The sequence below is a fragment of the Montipora capricornis genome, chromosome 13, assembly GCF_036669925.1.
Source record: "Montipora capricornis isolate CH-2021 chromosome 13, ASM3666992v2, whole genome shotgun sequence".
Taxonomy (NCBI): domain Eukaryota; kingdom Metazoa; phylum Cnidaria; class Anthozoa; order Scleractinia; family Acroporidae; genus Montipora; species Montipora capricornis.
In genome coordinates, this window is record NC_090895.1 from 45,704,979 (window position 1) to 45,721,105 (window position 16,127).

At 39.4% G+C, this 16,127-nt stretch overlaps 3 protein-coding genes and 1 long non-coding RNA gene across 4 annotated transcripts in view; all 4 read left to right on the forward strand.

Annotated features, from left to right (window-relative positions):
• LOC138029551 (dedicator of cytokinesis protein 9-like) overlaps positions 1-13,564 on the forward strand; it is an 18,202-nt gene extending 4,638 nt beyond the window's left edge. The window contains exons 2-7 of the mRNA XM_068877266.1: positions 6,951-7,028; positions 9,926-10,063; positions 10,467-10,524; positions 11,667-11,779; positions 12,431-12,553; positions 13,385-13,564. Coding sequence (XP_068733367.1) covers positions 6,951-7,028; positions 9,926-10,063; positions 10,467-10,524; positions 11,667-11,779; positions 12,431-12,553; positions 13,385-13,564 — 690 coding nt within the window. The remainder of the gene's footprint in view (positions 1-6,950; positions 7,029-9,925; positions 10,064-10,466; positions 10,525-11,666; positions 11,780-12,430; positions 12,554-13,384) is intronic.
• LOC138030896 (dedicator of cytokinesis protein 9-like) overlaps positions 1-16,127 on the forward strand; it is a 658,601-nt gene that overhangs the window by 41,905 nt on the left and 600,569 nt on the right. The window lies entirely within an intron of this gene.
• On the forward strand, positions 2,788-4,062 carry LOC138029552 (uncharacterized). Its single transcript, XM_068877267.1, has one exon. The coding sequence runs from the start codon at positions 2,803-2,805 to the stop codon at positions 4,060-4,062; it is 1,260 nt and encodes a 419-aa protein (XP_068733368.1). The 5' UTR covers positions 2,788-2,802.
• LOC138030016 (uncharacterized) lies at positions 14,978-16,088 on the forward strand. Its single transcript, XR_011128006.1, has 3 exons — positions 14,978-15,119; positions 15,209-15,250; positions 15,925-16,088. It is a non-coding gene; the product is annotated as an uncharacterized lncRNA (long non-coding RNA).

Genomic DNA, 16,127 nt, shown 5'->3' on the forward strand with positions numbered 1-16,127 from the left:
TATCTATAATCCAAAACAGGATTGAAAAATTTGGGTCCTTAAGTTGTGCTGCTTTCCCGGCATCATTATTACTCAACACTTGTGCAAAATGACCTCATTTGTATAAACAAAATTTTGACTTAAAAATCACTGCTATATCAGTTTTTTCCTAGCCTAGATAATTTTTATGGGAAAGCAAATGCTTTATAAATGAGAAATATTGATTTCGTGTAAACAAAATAAAGGGAAAATAAAATAACTGTGATACGAGTCATGAAAACGCTTCTGGCCAAGCCGGATGTGGGACTACTAATTAAACTTACAACACTGGCTATAAAGCTATTACAGAAACAATCAATCGTATTATAGTAAGAAATATCGTATTATAGTAAGTGATATAGTAAGTTTTCTGAAGCAAAATAGTGGGAAAAATGTTGCAAGGCCTTTATAATACTGGCCGTTCTTCATTTTGTCCGTGTTTGTAGTGAGGACTAGTTACAATTTGGCACCAGTCTCCATGGGTCGAACAATTACAAAACTTGCAGCTAAATAGTTGAATTCGAAGATGACTTACTGTTCATTTGGCAATAACTCAGACCCTTGAGGCGCTGTAAAATGGGCGCTACGTGACGATGCCATTATTTCTCTAATGTCCTGCACGTCGGACATGGGGCCATGGCTCAAGAATAAGTATAAAGGTTCTGGAGCGTCGGGCATGAGAGGTCGACCAAAGGCCGGGCACACAAACACGATAAGTGAGTAAAACATTGTTACAGTGTGACGGGACAATCAGTTACAAAATAGTCAGATTCTATTATGCTTCGTCTCCTTATACGTGGAAAAATGATGTTGGTATGATAACAACATATATCTGGTTTTGTCACCAGTTCATTCATTTTTGCTTCTACATTAGCGAATTACTTTTACACGTAACAAAACCCATGAAAACAATCCGATTGGCAGAAATATTCAAGCTGCTAATTCACGCCCTAAAACTATTTATGGTGGTTTTCCACAGCCTAGAATGCCGTAAAGTTTACATAAATACAACTTTTGTGTTGTTGCGTTCGCTCTTTGTACAAGACTAGACGTGAGCTCTGTTTATTCTAATTTCCAAAAATGACCAGTTTTGCTTCATTACCTTTCCAACAAAGCAGAGATTTTCAATTAAGGTTAATAATGTTGCAAAGCATTTAAATCTTTCCGTACCCTGTATGCTTCTTTAACGTTTGTCCAAATTTCCGTGGTTATTTAACGCATCAGTTGTTATTTAAGTAACTCAATTAAAGTAACCTAATTAAAGTGTTTACTCAGGTGCTTTTGCCCTTATGATAATACAGTTTATTCCGTTTTTTTCTCAGTCTCACGATCAGCAGTAACTTTTTGACAAAGGGTCTTTATTGAACAGCGTATCTAAAATACAACAAAAAATATCAGTTTAGTCGTGCAAAGAATTATTTTGTGCAGGAAGGTATGAAAAGACCATTTTTTTTCGTCTCCCTTCGGCTTCACATACCGTCGCTGAAACAAAACAATAAAAATACGAAAACTATTTCCCGGTCCCTAGTAACATAAACTTTCTCGCTCCTAGCGTTTCTCAAAATCTCCATACCCTTGTTTTAACTAGAGCTTAAAGGGGCATTGTCCAGGCTGATATATAGTGTTTTAATGAGAATGGCCAGGAGCTATAGCTTTATTATCTTGCAACAGAAAGAAAAAAAACCTCAAAATTGGTAACAGCAAAAAGATCATAAAAACTAAATGAAAAAATTTATGACTGAAAGACTCAAATTTCCACCAGAATGGAATAGTCTAACCTCGAGTTCGCCATGACCGTCGACTATAAGCACAGAGAACGCATTTACACAGGGTTAGCCTCGCCCTAAAAAATATTCTCAAATACTGGGGGGAAGCTGGCACAAATTTGAAAATTAAACAATACACAGCGCTGCAAACAGGTCATCTACTCATCTTTAGGTCGAGGCTAACCCTGTGCAAATGCGTTCTCAGTGCTTTTAATCAGCGGCCATGTTGAACTCGAAACTGGACATGGACAAAGTCAGGGAATTCATTCTTTTTATTTCAAGATCCACATTTCTACAAGATGTTGCCTTTGGTACTTAAAAGCTGAAGCTGAACTCTGGAGTAACTCTACCCATACCAGCAGTTGTGCGAACGATGACAACAACCAAAATCATTCATTTGTATCGACAAGAATGCAAACAGGAAGGCAAAGAACCCCTGAACGAGCGTACTTGTTTTAGTGTTTTAGAATCATGGAATGTTGCAGTGCTTCGAGGCAAAATTCCCTCCAAGGTCTGGACAATACATCGACAGCTGGGATTGAGGCCTTTGAAACACTAGAGACGCTTGCTGAAACGCTAGCAACTAATGGCGCAGGGAGCTACTTGGGGAAGAGAAACTGCCCAACGACTAAGAGCAGGAAAGAAATACCTTAAATGTGATTATAAATGTAATTTGGGTCCCGATGAACATTGTCCTGATCACTGCATCCAGTTTGCCCTATCAGATCCTGGCCAAGACCAATTTTGCAGCCCTTGCAACCATGAGCACGACCTGGTATGTTTACAATGCCAAAGCATTAAAGAAATCCTGAATAGCATTAAAGAGAAAGTGGAGAACAACGACATAAGTTTGACAGAAGAGCAAAGGGAAAGAGCAAGGTGGGAATGGGAACATGCCGTAACAGAAATTGAGGCGTGGAAATCCCATTTGCTTCGAATATTTCAGCAAGATAACGCAAGACAGGATGCTTTGAATGCTCTGAATAGTGAAACCATTTTAGTCATCAATGACTGGGCCATGAAGCTTCTTCCTATGAAATACAGAGAAACACAGTCAGAGTTTTTTGGCAAGAGAGGAATGAATTGGCATTTTTCAGCAGTTGTTCATTCATCTGACCACCCCGATTGCAAGCCAACAGAATGCGAATACCAAATCCACGCTTACATAGCCGTATTTGACAGCTGTAAACAGGATTGGTTTTCTGTTTCTTGCATTCTTGAAGAGGTTCTAAGCACCGTCAAAGAAACGCATCCTTCCGTGAAAAGAGCAATACTAAGAAGTGACAATGCAGAATGCTATCACAATTCCGCCCTGTTGTCCACAATACATTCCACCAGTAAGCGTAGTGGAATAGAGGTTGTGAGGTACGATTTTTCTGATCCACAGGCGGGCAAAGACCTATGTGACCGACGAATAGCTCCGTGCAAGCAGCGTCTCAGAAATTATGTGGCAGAGAATAACGACATACAGACAGCCCAAGATGTAAAGAATGCACTTGAATCACCCCCCAGCATCACAGGAACTCGAGTAGCAGTGTGCACAGTAGATCCCTCTCAGATGTCTACAAAAGTTGCTTCTAACAAGATTCCAAATATCACAAAGTACAACAACTTCTCCTTTGAGAGAGACATTATCACAGTCTGGCAAGCCTATGGCATTGGGGCAGGTCAAAAGATACCTAATTCAAGTTTTATGTATACACAAGATACTTCAGGGCTGAGGAGAGTGGGTGAATGGTCACAAGAATCCATTATTACAACGCAGAGAAGACAGGCAGGGGCTGGAACTAAAGATCCTCTTAACCCGGTCGCCACGTTCCCTATGGAGCCAGCATGCATCCAAACGTTTAGCACGCTACAAGAGAATGATGATCACATGGATACCGGGCGTCATGTCCTGCTACAAGAGAAAGAATCCGTGTATGACACAATCTGCCGACAATGGGCGTCAATTGTCACGTCTGTAAAGGGTCAGAGCCAAAAACCTATCTGCCCTGATTACCAATCCGATGCAGCAATTGCTGGGGGTCTTCAAGGAACCCCTGGTGAGGCACAACTAGGATGGGCTCTAAAAAAGACAAAAGCCAATGTTAGAATCTCGCCAGCAGTCAAGGAATTCTTGACGAATGTTTTCGTTGAGGGCAACAAAGATGGGAAGCAAAAAGCTAACCCAACAGAAATTGCTGAAGAAATTAAAACCCTAACCCTAACCCTAAGAACTTTAAGAGAAACGAATGGCTCGAGACGCAAACAGTCAAAGGATTTTTCTCTCGACTAGCTGCAAGACAAAGAGGGCAAGAAATCGGCAAGAAACAAGATCACGATTAAGATTTGGCCCTAGGAAGGGAAGTATTCTTGCAAAATTTGGAGCAGCAAGTAAACAGAGAGGTCGGCCTTGGTCACCCAGTCGAATATGAAGACGTTAACCTGTGTCAGCTTTACCATCAGGGTAGATTTGAACAATTTTTGACGAAGCTGAAAATAAGTGACTTAAGGTCGATGTGTAACCAATTTAACGTCGCTTTGAAGGGCCCGCTCTCACGAAAGGCAACTTTTATTCAAGCACTCCAAGAGCTCGTTACTTCAAGCAGCTGTCTTTGCGATGATCATTGAGTTGCTGCTGGTATCCAGGGTATGAGACCAAACAAAATATTTAACCTTTATTAAAGACAGAAGAAGTTAAGTCTGCGAACGTAATATGTTGTCTTTATATATAAGGTACAATAAAGCAATCGAGTTTTCTATTTTGTGATCATAGATGCTTAGAAATATTGCAACACTTGGTGTCCCATAACGTACATAAATGACAAACGTCTTTACTACAATGCTGAAACCATTGTTATTCCTTTAATCCATTGTCATAACAGGTTACCATAGCGACAGTTCAGCTGTTAAAACTGAACACCCTTAATGTTGGCTTTAAGTGCTTGTAACTAAAAAACCAGCTTGGTGACCTTAATTTTCTAGTATCGAATTTTGATCAACACGCAAAGATACAACTTTCTGCAAAGTTTAAAGATATTCTATCAAAATGGCACAGTGGCAATTTAAATTTGGAAAATTTAAGGTAGCTCTGACCCCTGTGAGGGAACATTTTTAAGCTTTCCAGAAAGTTGTAGCATAATGTGTTGATCACAATTCGGTGATAAACAATGAGGGTTACCTCGTTTTTGAGTTGTAAGCACTTAAAGCTAAAATTAAGGGTGTTTTAACAGGTTATACTGTTGCTATGGTAGCCCTTTTATGTAAAGAGATTGACCACAACTTGTTCAACAATTGGGCATTCCTTTGATACAATTTTTATCGCATCAACTGATAAAGAGAGGTAGTATTGTGATGGAACGAATGTTGTTACATTATGGGTTGTGAAATTATCACGTGGTTGTAATAAGATCTTTGTCTCAGAGAAGTCAGAAAGCAGAGAGTGAATAAAAGCCGTGCGTGTGTTTTGTGAGGAAAATTGTTGTTTCATTCGGCTCTTTACAGTATTAACCTACCAAAGTATAAGTGCTGGGAAGTGCTAGGAACTTTTCTAGCCACCTTAAAATCCAAAATATGGATTAGCCAGGAGTAATTTTATAACTCACGGCGCAATTTTTCCCTTAAACTAGTCGTAAACTAGTAGACTATTTTCAGAGCCTAAAAAGGTAGCCAGACTAGGGAAAAAACTGATTTAGCAGTGATTTTTGAGTCAAAATTTTGTTTATGCAAATGAGGTCATTTTGCAAAAGTGTTGCGTAATAATGATGCCGGGAAAACAGCAAAGCTTACTGACCCAAATTTTTCTATCCTGTTTTGGATTGAAGATTCCCTTAGGTAACTTATGACGTGTGTCTTCTTTCTTAATAGGATTACAGGTAAAAATTATGATTTCTTGAATTTGGCCTATTTTTCGTATTTTCAGGGGGGTCGAAATTTGCATACATTCAGTGCCATGCCTATCTCATCCCAATAATAATATACCCCAAAGCCATAAACGATATAAAAGTATGTTTTTAGTAGAAACATCCTATACAATTAGATTTTCTTTGAACTTTCTGCTTTTATCGTAATGGGACTTGGAAGTCAACTCTCAAATAGGTGTTTTTTTTGTACTCTGAGACTCCAAAATGGGACCCCCCTAAAACATTGAAACGAAAAAAGAGTGAAGACAAATAAAACCGGATTTAGAAATAACTCATCAAGGTCAATGTCATCACCAAGTTTCAATGAATTTGGCCAACCCCCATTTCCAGGGTCTGACACGCTTTCTCTGTCAGGGCCTCTTAAGTCCTTAAATTTATGTTTTGGTAGTAGGAATACGACAATTTTAGTGTATAAGTACGGAACATTGGGGCATTGAAGTTGTGGAAAGTATTTCATTTCTTTCTAGCTTGCTTTCCTTATTATGCATTTGTGTACTTGTGGTCATGTCATTCTGGAGTTTACGTTTGTTTGGTTATGGTGTTCGACAGCTCGGTTGGTTTCCATCATAGTACATTTATATGTGGACTTAACGCTCAAATGTAAAATGCAAACAAAAAACAAAACGGTTATGACTTGCACTTATAAGGTTGCATGTTCCTTCAATTGTCACTGGCCTGTCCTGTTTTCAGTACCTATTGTGATTGGCATAGCAGCGTTCAGTTGGAAACCGCTTTGCTGCATTATTACTCATAGTGAATAGACCAATTTCGATATCATCTCGAGGCATCATCTCGAGGCTCTGGGGAATAAATATAAGGATTTGTGTGAGTTTATTCCCCAGAGCCTCGAGGTGATATATTTTGTTTAGAACTGAATTTTTAATATATCGAAAGTTGGCTATTATTCCGTTGTCGTAGTGGTAAGTGTAGCCTCGTGTAATGTCTAATATGAGGCATTGTGGCAGCTTCTCTTATTTTTAAGTGTAAGCCATTTTTTCTGTTGTTTGGTTTTGGTTTTGGTTTTGGGTATCAGGCCAATGACATTGGTGTCCCCAACTAATCCTCCGGGATTTGAGCTCTATTATCGTGCAAACGTTTTCTTCTGCTTTGATTGAAAAAGAAGATTACTGATGACGTGAGTGAGAACACACTATAGAACGAGCAACAACAACTGAAAAATATGATGGAAAGCTGCGCGATTCCGCGGAACATTTCCATTTCACTTTGCTGATGCTTTCGGAATTTCTATCTTCACTTTCAGCATACAGCATTTTGCTCTGAAGTTAAAGATCTAACGAAGAAGATCCACACTGTTTTGCAAGCGACTGCACAGATGAAGGTGAGCTGCTGTCTGTCTTGCTCATTTGCAATGCCCTTATTCGTATCACGTGGTCATTTTACTTCGGGAGGCAGGCAGGCAAATTTGGTGTAGACGATGGTTTGTGGAGGCTGTGGGTGGAGTTGACTTATTAGTAGTACATTATACCTGAAGACTGGTCATTTAGTTCAGCCCTTTGCCCCGTGATAACCGGAAAAGCAACAAAAAATGGATGAATCTGAACTCTTCGTATCGTAGGACCAAGGATAAACAGTTCTTCTTTTTCTGTCTCATTATTGGCATTACGGTATAGGGAAAGTATTTCCTATCGAGTTAACTACAAAAAGAAGGGAGACAACACGAGGGTGGACGGGTGGGGTGAGTTGTATTTTCAGCAACTGACGTCGGCGGATATTATGTGTAATTTTGTGTCATTATAAGGTTTCCTAAATATCCATTGAGGAGTGGATGTGATTTTGCGATTTCCTTTCTCCCAGAGAACCGTGGCGTGTGAAATTATTATTCGCGTTCATCGGTGATTTTGCTCACCTTTTGGGGTCTTTTTGTGGTTTTGTATGATTCAAACAGATTGCATAAGCTTTTTTTACCTTGGCTTTAACCTATCCGGCGGTTTTTTTGTTTTGTTTTTTTTATATCAGTGGATGGAAGAGTCTGGTTTTTGTCACCTTTCATGCCATAAGTACGAAAGCTGTGTCTAAAATTATAAATCGAGTATAGGAAAAAAAAAGGTTAAAGTACTACTAATGTACGTGCGTAAAATGAGAAGAAAATTAACGGTAAGGGCGTGAAAAGATCATTACTAACCATTCACCAGCCCAGCGGGTGAAATCAATCACTGTGTGCAGGAAAAAATATTCAAATTAAAGTTTTACCTTTGTTTGTTTATAGTTAAATGATGCCTTAAGCGATTTCTGGTGTTATTTTTATCGTAGGTTTTTTACTGATTGACCGCCGTTTATCGCGACAAATATCACTTGGTCAGGATATTTAATGCAATTGCTTTGAATCAACTATGTATCGGCGAATAACGGTATTTGTTCTCTCGATACAATTGGAAATATTGGAACAAGATATTGCAATTGCATGATAGAATGATCTATCCCTTTTCGACATTTTTTGTAATTCTCGCGCAAGCATAGTTTATTTAGCTCTTTTTGAACCATTTATAATGTTAAGAAAATGAAAAATAAAATCACTGCTGCAGGTCTTCCTCTTTGGTACCTCGGGTTGTCGATCTCACAAATGCTCGATATTTGTTATTGTATTGCGGCGTCGATTTAGAGACTGTGTCGTATTGCGGCTTTGATATCGATATCTTCATATCATCTCGTGGAAGCCCCAATAGTTATGTGACAAGAGAGTGGAAAAGTACGTGTGATGTTGCCGTGCAGTCCTTCCTGTTTCAGTTATAATTTATCAACAGAACGTATCTCTTGCGTGGCCTACGTGATAACGTGGTGTTTCAAATCTTAAACGAAATCTGATTCTCTTCGCATTTCTGAGACAAAACAACTAAGGCAAACAAGCTTGGATTTGGATTAGTATAAATTTGTGACGCCTCTGTCGTGGTAAAAGTCAGACATTATCAAACCAAAACTGAATTCGAGAATGGTTTTGCCAACACTTTCTTACGAGGACATTGTAAACGAGGTGTGGAATAAACATGGGCAGTTAGGGACAAGAAGAAGAAGTTGAGGCTTCATGCGATTGAGGAGCTTGCAGCTCATCAGCTAACTGTTCTTCCAGTTGTAAGTTCCCCGTGTCTGCTGAGTCCAGCTAGTTCCCGCAAAGCTTTGTTTCTGGTAATTTGTCCTTTTTGTCTTTCTAATCCTGCGGTTCTTTTTTTTTTTTTTTCTTTTAATTTTAGAATTTTCGTAGTCGTAAAGTAAACTCAGTTTAGTTTGAGTTTCACCTCCCAGTTTGTGAAGAGGACTCAAGATTGCAAACTCAAATTGATGGCGGCTGTATGCTCACCACTCCACTAACTGATCTGTGAAGTGGACTGTGTGTAGGTCTATTCCGAGTTCGCTTTATATGCTTTGCGAAATGAATCAATTCTAGTGAATACTTACTTTAACTTCAAAATCATTTTATAAGGGAAATGAGATATTAGAATGTTAGGGAAATTCACGTAACTTAATTGTTTGTGAAGAGGAAAGGAAATCATAGTTGTGTTTACTTGTTAGCGAAATTATTTCAGATGTCTAAGCAAGAACAAAATAAAGTTAAGCCGACTGAGGAAATAACGGGAACTTTGACTTTTTTTTAATTTAAATGCGTATTAAGGATCCTAGGATTTCAGCCAAATTTATGCAAACTTGGCAACTTAGAGGAATTTTTTTGTTTGTCGAATTTAATTAAGAATGAAGTGTATTATAGCTTTGTTTATGGACAAGGTGTTGTGAGTTATAGAATATGAGAATTTCTAAACAGTTAATTTCTTATCATACAGTGTCGTCAATCCTGAATTCTTCAGTAGCGTGGTCTGTCTTTAGAGAGAAGTTTCTTCTATTTAACTTAGTAAGGGGTTTCCATCTGAGGAAATCAGGTGGAAGGTTCGTCCTAATCTTTCGTGCTTTCTGTTTATTTTTTTCAAATATTTCGAAACCTGTCTTAATATTTCCCTCTTAGCAGGTCGGTTCTTGGCCAAATGTCCCTCATTTTTCATAATTATTTAAAGAGTTAAAACAGTTGTTAGGTTACCTTATTGTGTGTGTAACCCGAGGTAGCAGCCGTCTGTCACCGAGAAAGCCTCATTTGAATAGCCAAGTCATTCGTTATGAACCGTCAGTGTCTTATCTTAAAAATAAAAATAAAAAATTCAGATTCGTCTTTCGTAAAACTTCTTCTATGTTGTGTAAACCAATTAAAACACAGTTATTGACTGTGCCTTCTAGGAATACGATGATGTCCCTGAGATGTTAGTGGATCTTCAGTACAGTTTGGCCAAGTCTTACTCTAGTACTCCGGAATTGCGAGAGACGTGGTTAGAGCACATGGCTGCTGTTCACGAGGGTCATGAGAATTTCTCCGAGGTAATTCCGCTTTGTTTCTTCACGTGACTCTGAAACTTCTTAATGAACCTTTTCGATAGATTAAAATTCAGGGTGAAAGAGACGTTTAGAGGACAAAGAAAAAGGAAAGTGGGTGATATGTACATATTTTTTACCTTCATTCCAATGTGTTTCTATTGTTTTTGTACTCACTGTCTAACTATCAATTTGAATATTTGATATTTTGAAAAGGCCTATTTACTACTCGGAGTTAGGAGGTTTGGGTAAAAGATTAGTGATTGTCTTTTTGGTTGGTCTTTCCCTCTTAAAACCATTTATGTCACTTTATATTCATAGGCTGCTCCTGTGTTGTTTGAGAACTTTGTCTATTGTCTTTGAGAACGTTTCTTAGAAAATTCAGTTTATTGTGGTTTTGTTGTTGCAGACTGCTCACTGCTACATCCACGCAGCTGCTTTGGTGGCCGAATACCTGAAGAGACAAGGTAAGACGCAGAAAATACGACAATCAACTGACTCTTCCATAAGCGATTAGCCACCTAATTATGAGTAGAAGGCAAGAGAGGGAGTATTATTAGCATTGTGTTTAGTTCTTATTAATTCTTATTGAGGAATGAGCTAACTTTCCTACACGATGCTTTACTGGAAATCTGTTTTCCATGCATTTGATACTTGGTAGAAGCAAGTTTAACTTATATGGCTCTGAGGCAGGTTATTTCAGTCATGTATCACTTCTTCTAATAGGCCATTTTCGAAATATCAAATGTTCAGCTTCTTCTTGAGGCAGTGAGGACAAAAACGATAGGAACACGTTGGAATGAATGTGAAAAATATTTACATATCATCCACTTTCCTTTGTCATTGTCCTCTAGACCTCTCTTTCCGGCTGAATTTGAATAGATCGAAAAAGGCCTAATCATTATAATCCAACATGGCGACTTGAGGAAAGAAAGAAAGCGAAACATTGAGGATACGAGCATATGGTTTTAATAAGCGCCAAGTATACTATGATTCATGTGACTGAGTGAAATTATATACTTTGCTCTTGAGTAGACTCTGTAAGTAAGTGTGATCTGTTTGATTCACTATAATCGTCTAAAGGCTCCCGAAAACCTAGGAAACGTTGTGTACGGAAACATTGTTTCCCGAAATTTTTCCTCGGCGCGCAAACGAGGAAACATTTGCTGAAGAAGCAAAATTTTTCTAAATAAATTCACAAACAGTTTTGCTTCCCGGGAAGCAAATCTTGCTTCCACAACAAATGTTTCCTGGGGTCGCAAACTGGGAAACATTTGCTTCCGCAACAATGTTTCCTCGTTTAACGCATCGTTTCCATAGAAACGATACAACGTAAATAGCCCCCCTGAGAGGAGATGTGGTTGCTAGTAAAATACGAAACCCAGAAAGATTGAAGAAAATAAAAGGGAATCGCGTAACGTTGGCATCGAGTATGTTGATCATTTCCGAGGGTTACTTCATCTTTTTCGGCACAGCAAGTTAAAGTTCGAATTGCTATGGATATTAGTTCTACTTTTTCGTGTGACTATTAAAGTACACTAATTTTTTTCAGAACTCCATCGTCACATGCCTATTAACGAATTCGTGTTTTTCTATGTCCATTATTTAGGTACTTATACCCCTGGTTGCGCTGCATTTGCTCAAGTGTCTCCTAATGTAGTAGCGGACGAGAGTGTTATGAAGACCGATGAAGGAATGTCAATGGAACAGCGATATACGGTGGTTAGTGTCTTGACTTGTGTGAATTTTCAATTTTGACAACGTGTTTTTTCTGAGATTCCTTTGACGAAAGGAACAAATTGTGAAGGTTGTTGTAGGCCAGTGAGTCATTGACATCACACTTGAATTTCCACTCCTTTAATTTCTCGCACGAATGCGATCTGAGCAATGAATAAGACCTCATATCATACAGAATTGAAGAACAATTTTGATCATGACATTTTCATTTTGTTAATTGAAGATAAGTGCCCAGAGTTTAGAGTGCTTTCCTTGAGGTCCGGACATCCCGGGTTCAATACCCGTTCCGACCACTGGTTTAATTTGATGCGTCTGGTAGTCCTTGGCTCAGTCTCTCGGCTGCACTTGTAAATAGCAACTTGGTTTGCCTCTGGCCATTTAATATTATTCTTAAAGTTGTCGCTATTGTTCTGTTCTGTCATTGGCCCAGAAAGTGGGCTATGTAGAGCGGTCAATTAAAATGTTTGTTTACTTTTTACTTCAGTGATTCGAGTAAGATATGGTGGGTACTCTATTGATTTGGGATGCTGTTAACGTGGTCACATTTTGTTTCGTTTTAAGGAACCATGAAGAATTGCCTTTTTGTTGTGTTAGAATTCTCAGTTTTTTCCTTGGCTGTCATTGTTGTTTATTCAGCGTCATCTGGTTGATTTGTTGGAGCAATGTGCCAAGTATCTCGAGCGAGCGGAGCGGTATGAAGTAATGGGTGAAGTGTTTAAACTAGCAATTCCTATCTATGAACAAGAGAGGGACTTCAGGGTAAGACGGGGTTCACTGTTGGTGTCCATCTTGTATATTTTAGCTATCGCTTAGGTTGTTGCAAGGTCAGTTACAAATACCAGACTTTCTGCGGATTCTGCTTACCGTAACATCCAAATTCCATCAAGGTACAAATTAATTTCATTGCACTGATTTTGTTCAGAGCTTTGGTATCCGTCATGAATTCTTAGAACACTTCGCATGGCTTGTGTTTGTTTGCGCCGTGGGATATTTTGATTGATTTACGGTGTCTATATCATTGACGCAAAATCAAATTAAGCAGATTAATGTAATTTAAGCAAAGACGACGGCTACGGCAACGGCAATGCCTCAAAACAAGAATATTAACATAGAATATTAGAATTGTAACAATGAACCATTCATTTTATGTTTTAAAACCGTTCATACCCATCCAGTTATAGAACAGTTCGCCCGTATTGTACAAGGTGAAAAAGACGGAATATTCGCAAAATACTTGCGATAGTTTTATTTTGGAATGACGTTTTTGTTGCCGAACCAGTCGACTTTGCTAAAATTCCTTATACCTTACTGAGCCACATTCAACGTCTTCTCTTCGAAAGATCAGAAAAATTGAAGGGCTTTACGTATATATTTGGTATTCAACAATTTGACGCCAACTTTTCTTTCGTTACATTTGTTTGGTATGACTCTGGGTATTCTAAGAAGCGGTATGTTTAAACGAGTTCAGTGGTGTTTGTTAAATTGCGGCAAGCTATACAATGGCATAAATAGTCTGGAAACCATTGAAGTTTATAAATAAACAAGATAAAAATACATCCTGACATGAGTATTGTATTGTTTCACATCCAGCGCCTGTCCAATGCATACGAGAGCCTAGCCCAGGCCTACAAGAAAGTTGTTGATGTGATGGGCACTGGAAAAAGACTGCCTGGCCACTACTTCAGGGTTGCTTACTTTTGCCAGGTAATTTCACTTTCTTGTTTAGATATAGTTTATGTGATAACGCGACAAAACTGCTTCATGAACTGATCGATTTTTTTGTCCTGTTTTGGAACAACGTCTTAGTACGCCGTGCCATTTGTCGGCTAAAATCTATTGAGCCTCTCCTGCGTTAAAGGCCGGGACACACCAGGCGATAAGTCGCTGCGACACATCCCCAGGACAAGTCGTCGCAACAATTCGCCTCGTGTGCCACGGTTAATTTTCTGAAAATCGTTGTCGCCCCACGAATTCAAACCAGTTTGAATTAGTGCGACTGATCGCAGCGACAAAATTAGGGGTGCAGGGATGGCGCAGTGGTAAGAGCACTCGCCTCCCACCAATGTGGCGCGGGTGCGATTCCCAGACTCGGCGTCATATGTGGGTTGAGTTTGTTGGTTCTCTACTCTGCTCCGAGAGCTTTTCTCTCCGGGTACTCCGGTTTCCCCTCTCCTCAGAAACCGACATTTGACTTGATTTACTTTCATTGTTCATGTCAGTTTATAGTGTCCCCAGTTAGCGCTCCAGTGCTAGAACGACTAGACACTTAAATAAAGTTCCTAAATAAATAATAAGTGAGCGCATGCAGCGTTGTCGCAGCGTGTGCACTTCCGGCATCAAGTCGCTGCAACAAAATATAAATGAACCAATAAGAGAGCGTCATATGGTCTGCTATATTGAATTAGAAAACTAGTTCACGTTCCCCCTCATTCAAGATCTCTGCGTGTGCACCGAACAGGCGCCGTGTCGCAGCGACTTGGTTTGCAAGTAGTACTCACGGAGCGACTTGTCGCAAGGACCTGTCGCTACGACTTGTCTACTAGTGTCTCGGTCTTAAAGCCTAATTTGCTGGACCGCGATTAACGCCAAATCTGAATACATAGCATGACTACCTTTAAGGTCCAGTGACACGTTACTCCAGATCAGGCTTGAACTTTCAACGAATGGCTCGAGTAACTTTGTTTTGTTTTATTTTGTTTTGTTTTTTTTCTTGTCTTATTCGTCACTAGCATCAGCTCAGTAACGTTATTTCGACCAATTCAGGAGCTTATAACCAGGGGCCAATTCTTGGATTTCACATGACGTCACGGCCACCATGTTGGTGTCCCCAAACAACGCAACGGCGGCCATGTTGGTTTCCCGATCCAATCCTCCGGGAATTGAAAGCTATTATTATGCTAACGTCTTCTTTTGTTTTCGTTGAAAAACATGCCTGTTGATCACGTGAGTGAAAACCAAGAATACTGGGGCCAATACTGGGGTCCATGTAGAACAAGCTATTTTTAGACAAGTTATTTAAATAAGATGTGGCTTGCACGAGTAACCATTCTCAATCCCATGGGTAATAAATTCTTATTATTTGGAAGGGTCTTGTTTCGCGAAAAAATAAATCTAAAAATAACTCGGTACCTAAAAACGACGTTGGCTTGCATGGCCTCGTGACCAATTCTTTGTCTTTCAGATGTTTGGTGATGATGACGGGAAGGAATTTATCTACAAGGAGCCGAAGATTACGGGTCTTGCAGAGATTTCACATAGACTGGAACAAATTTACTGCAGAAAACACGGCAGAGATAACATCAAACTCATCATGGAGTCTGCAAAGGTGAATGAATGGTGTCTTTCTTTGGAAGCAGTGGACGGATGGAAGCCTAGAGGCCTGAAAACGTAACGTAAAAATGATTCTTTTTTCAGGTGCATGCAGAAACGTTGGATTCAAAGATTGGCTACATTCAGGTATATTTTGATAACTTGAGTACGCTATCCTACCGTTTCTTTTCACTTGCGTAATCAAGCTTAAGTCCAAAATTAAAGCATTTCTCACGCTTCTGTATTGTTGCGTCGTTTATGACGCATTTCCTCCTACTTAAAGACGTTGGCCACATTTCAGTTTCGCTATGTTAGCGTTCTTCCTACGAAGCGATCGAAGCTTTGACTTTGTTCTTAGTTTCGTCGGCTTTGTTGGTGTATTTTAGGACTTTTAACGTTATAAGAGCGTTTGAAGTTAAGGGCTTTTTGTGTGTAGTCCTGAAACATGAAGGTAAATCAAGAGTCGTAGCTTCTATGTCTGTTTCAACTGACTAAGGGTAGCTAACAGGAAAGTCACTTGACTTTTGGAGAGCATATAGTTTATTTGTGGCCCGAGTAGCATCATTTGCGCCCGAGCGGAGCGACCAAGTGGCTACGAGCCATTTGGCCACTTGTGAGTTCGATTTATATCCCGGAAGGGGTGAATGGATTAGTTACCTTACATTTTGTGCGAGTGCAACCATGACGAAAAGAAAGAATATTAATGAACATTGATTACTCTTTGTTGATAGTTTTTCTTGTGTAATAATTCGCCCCGTGTGAGTTCATAGGACCCCGATATGACCTCGCCGTCCCCGTGTTGCATTTGTTGAAATTTGCAGATAACCTACGTGCAACCGTATTTCGACGATGAGGAGTTGGAACTCAGACCCACTTTGTTTGAGCGTAACAACAACATCAGGCGATTTATCTATGAAACGCCATTTACCTGCGGTGGCAAAGCACATGGCAGCCTAAACAGAACAATGCAAGAGGAAAACTATCCTGACAAGTAAGTTGATTTAGCCTTTTGAGCATGCGCAGA

Bases quoted from the DNA above. Each gene is read 5' to 3' on its own strand.
- LOC138029552 (XM_068877267.1), top strand. From the start codon at position 2,803: ATGAAGCTTCTTCCTATGAAATACAGAGAAACACAGTCAGAGTTTTTT.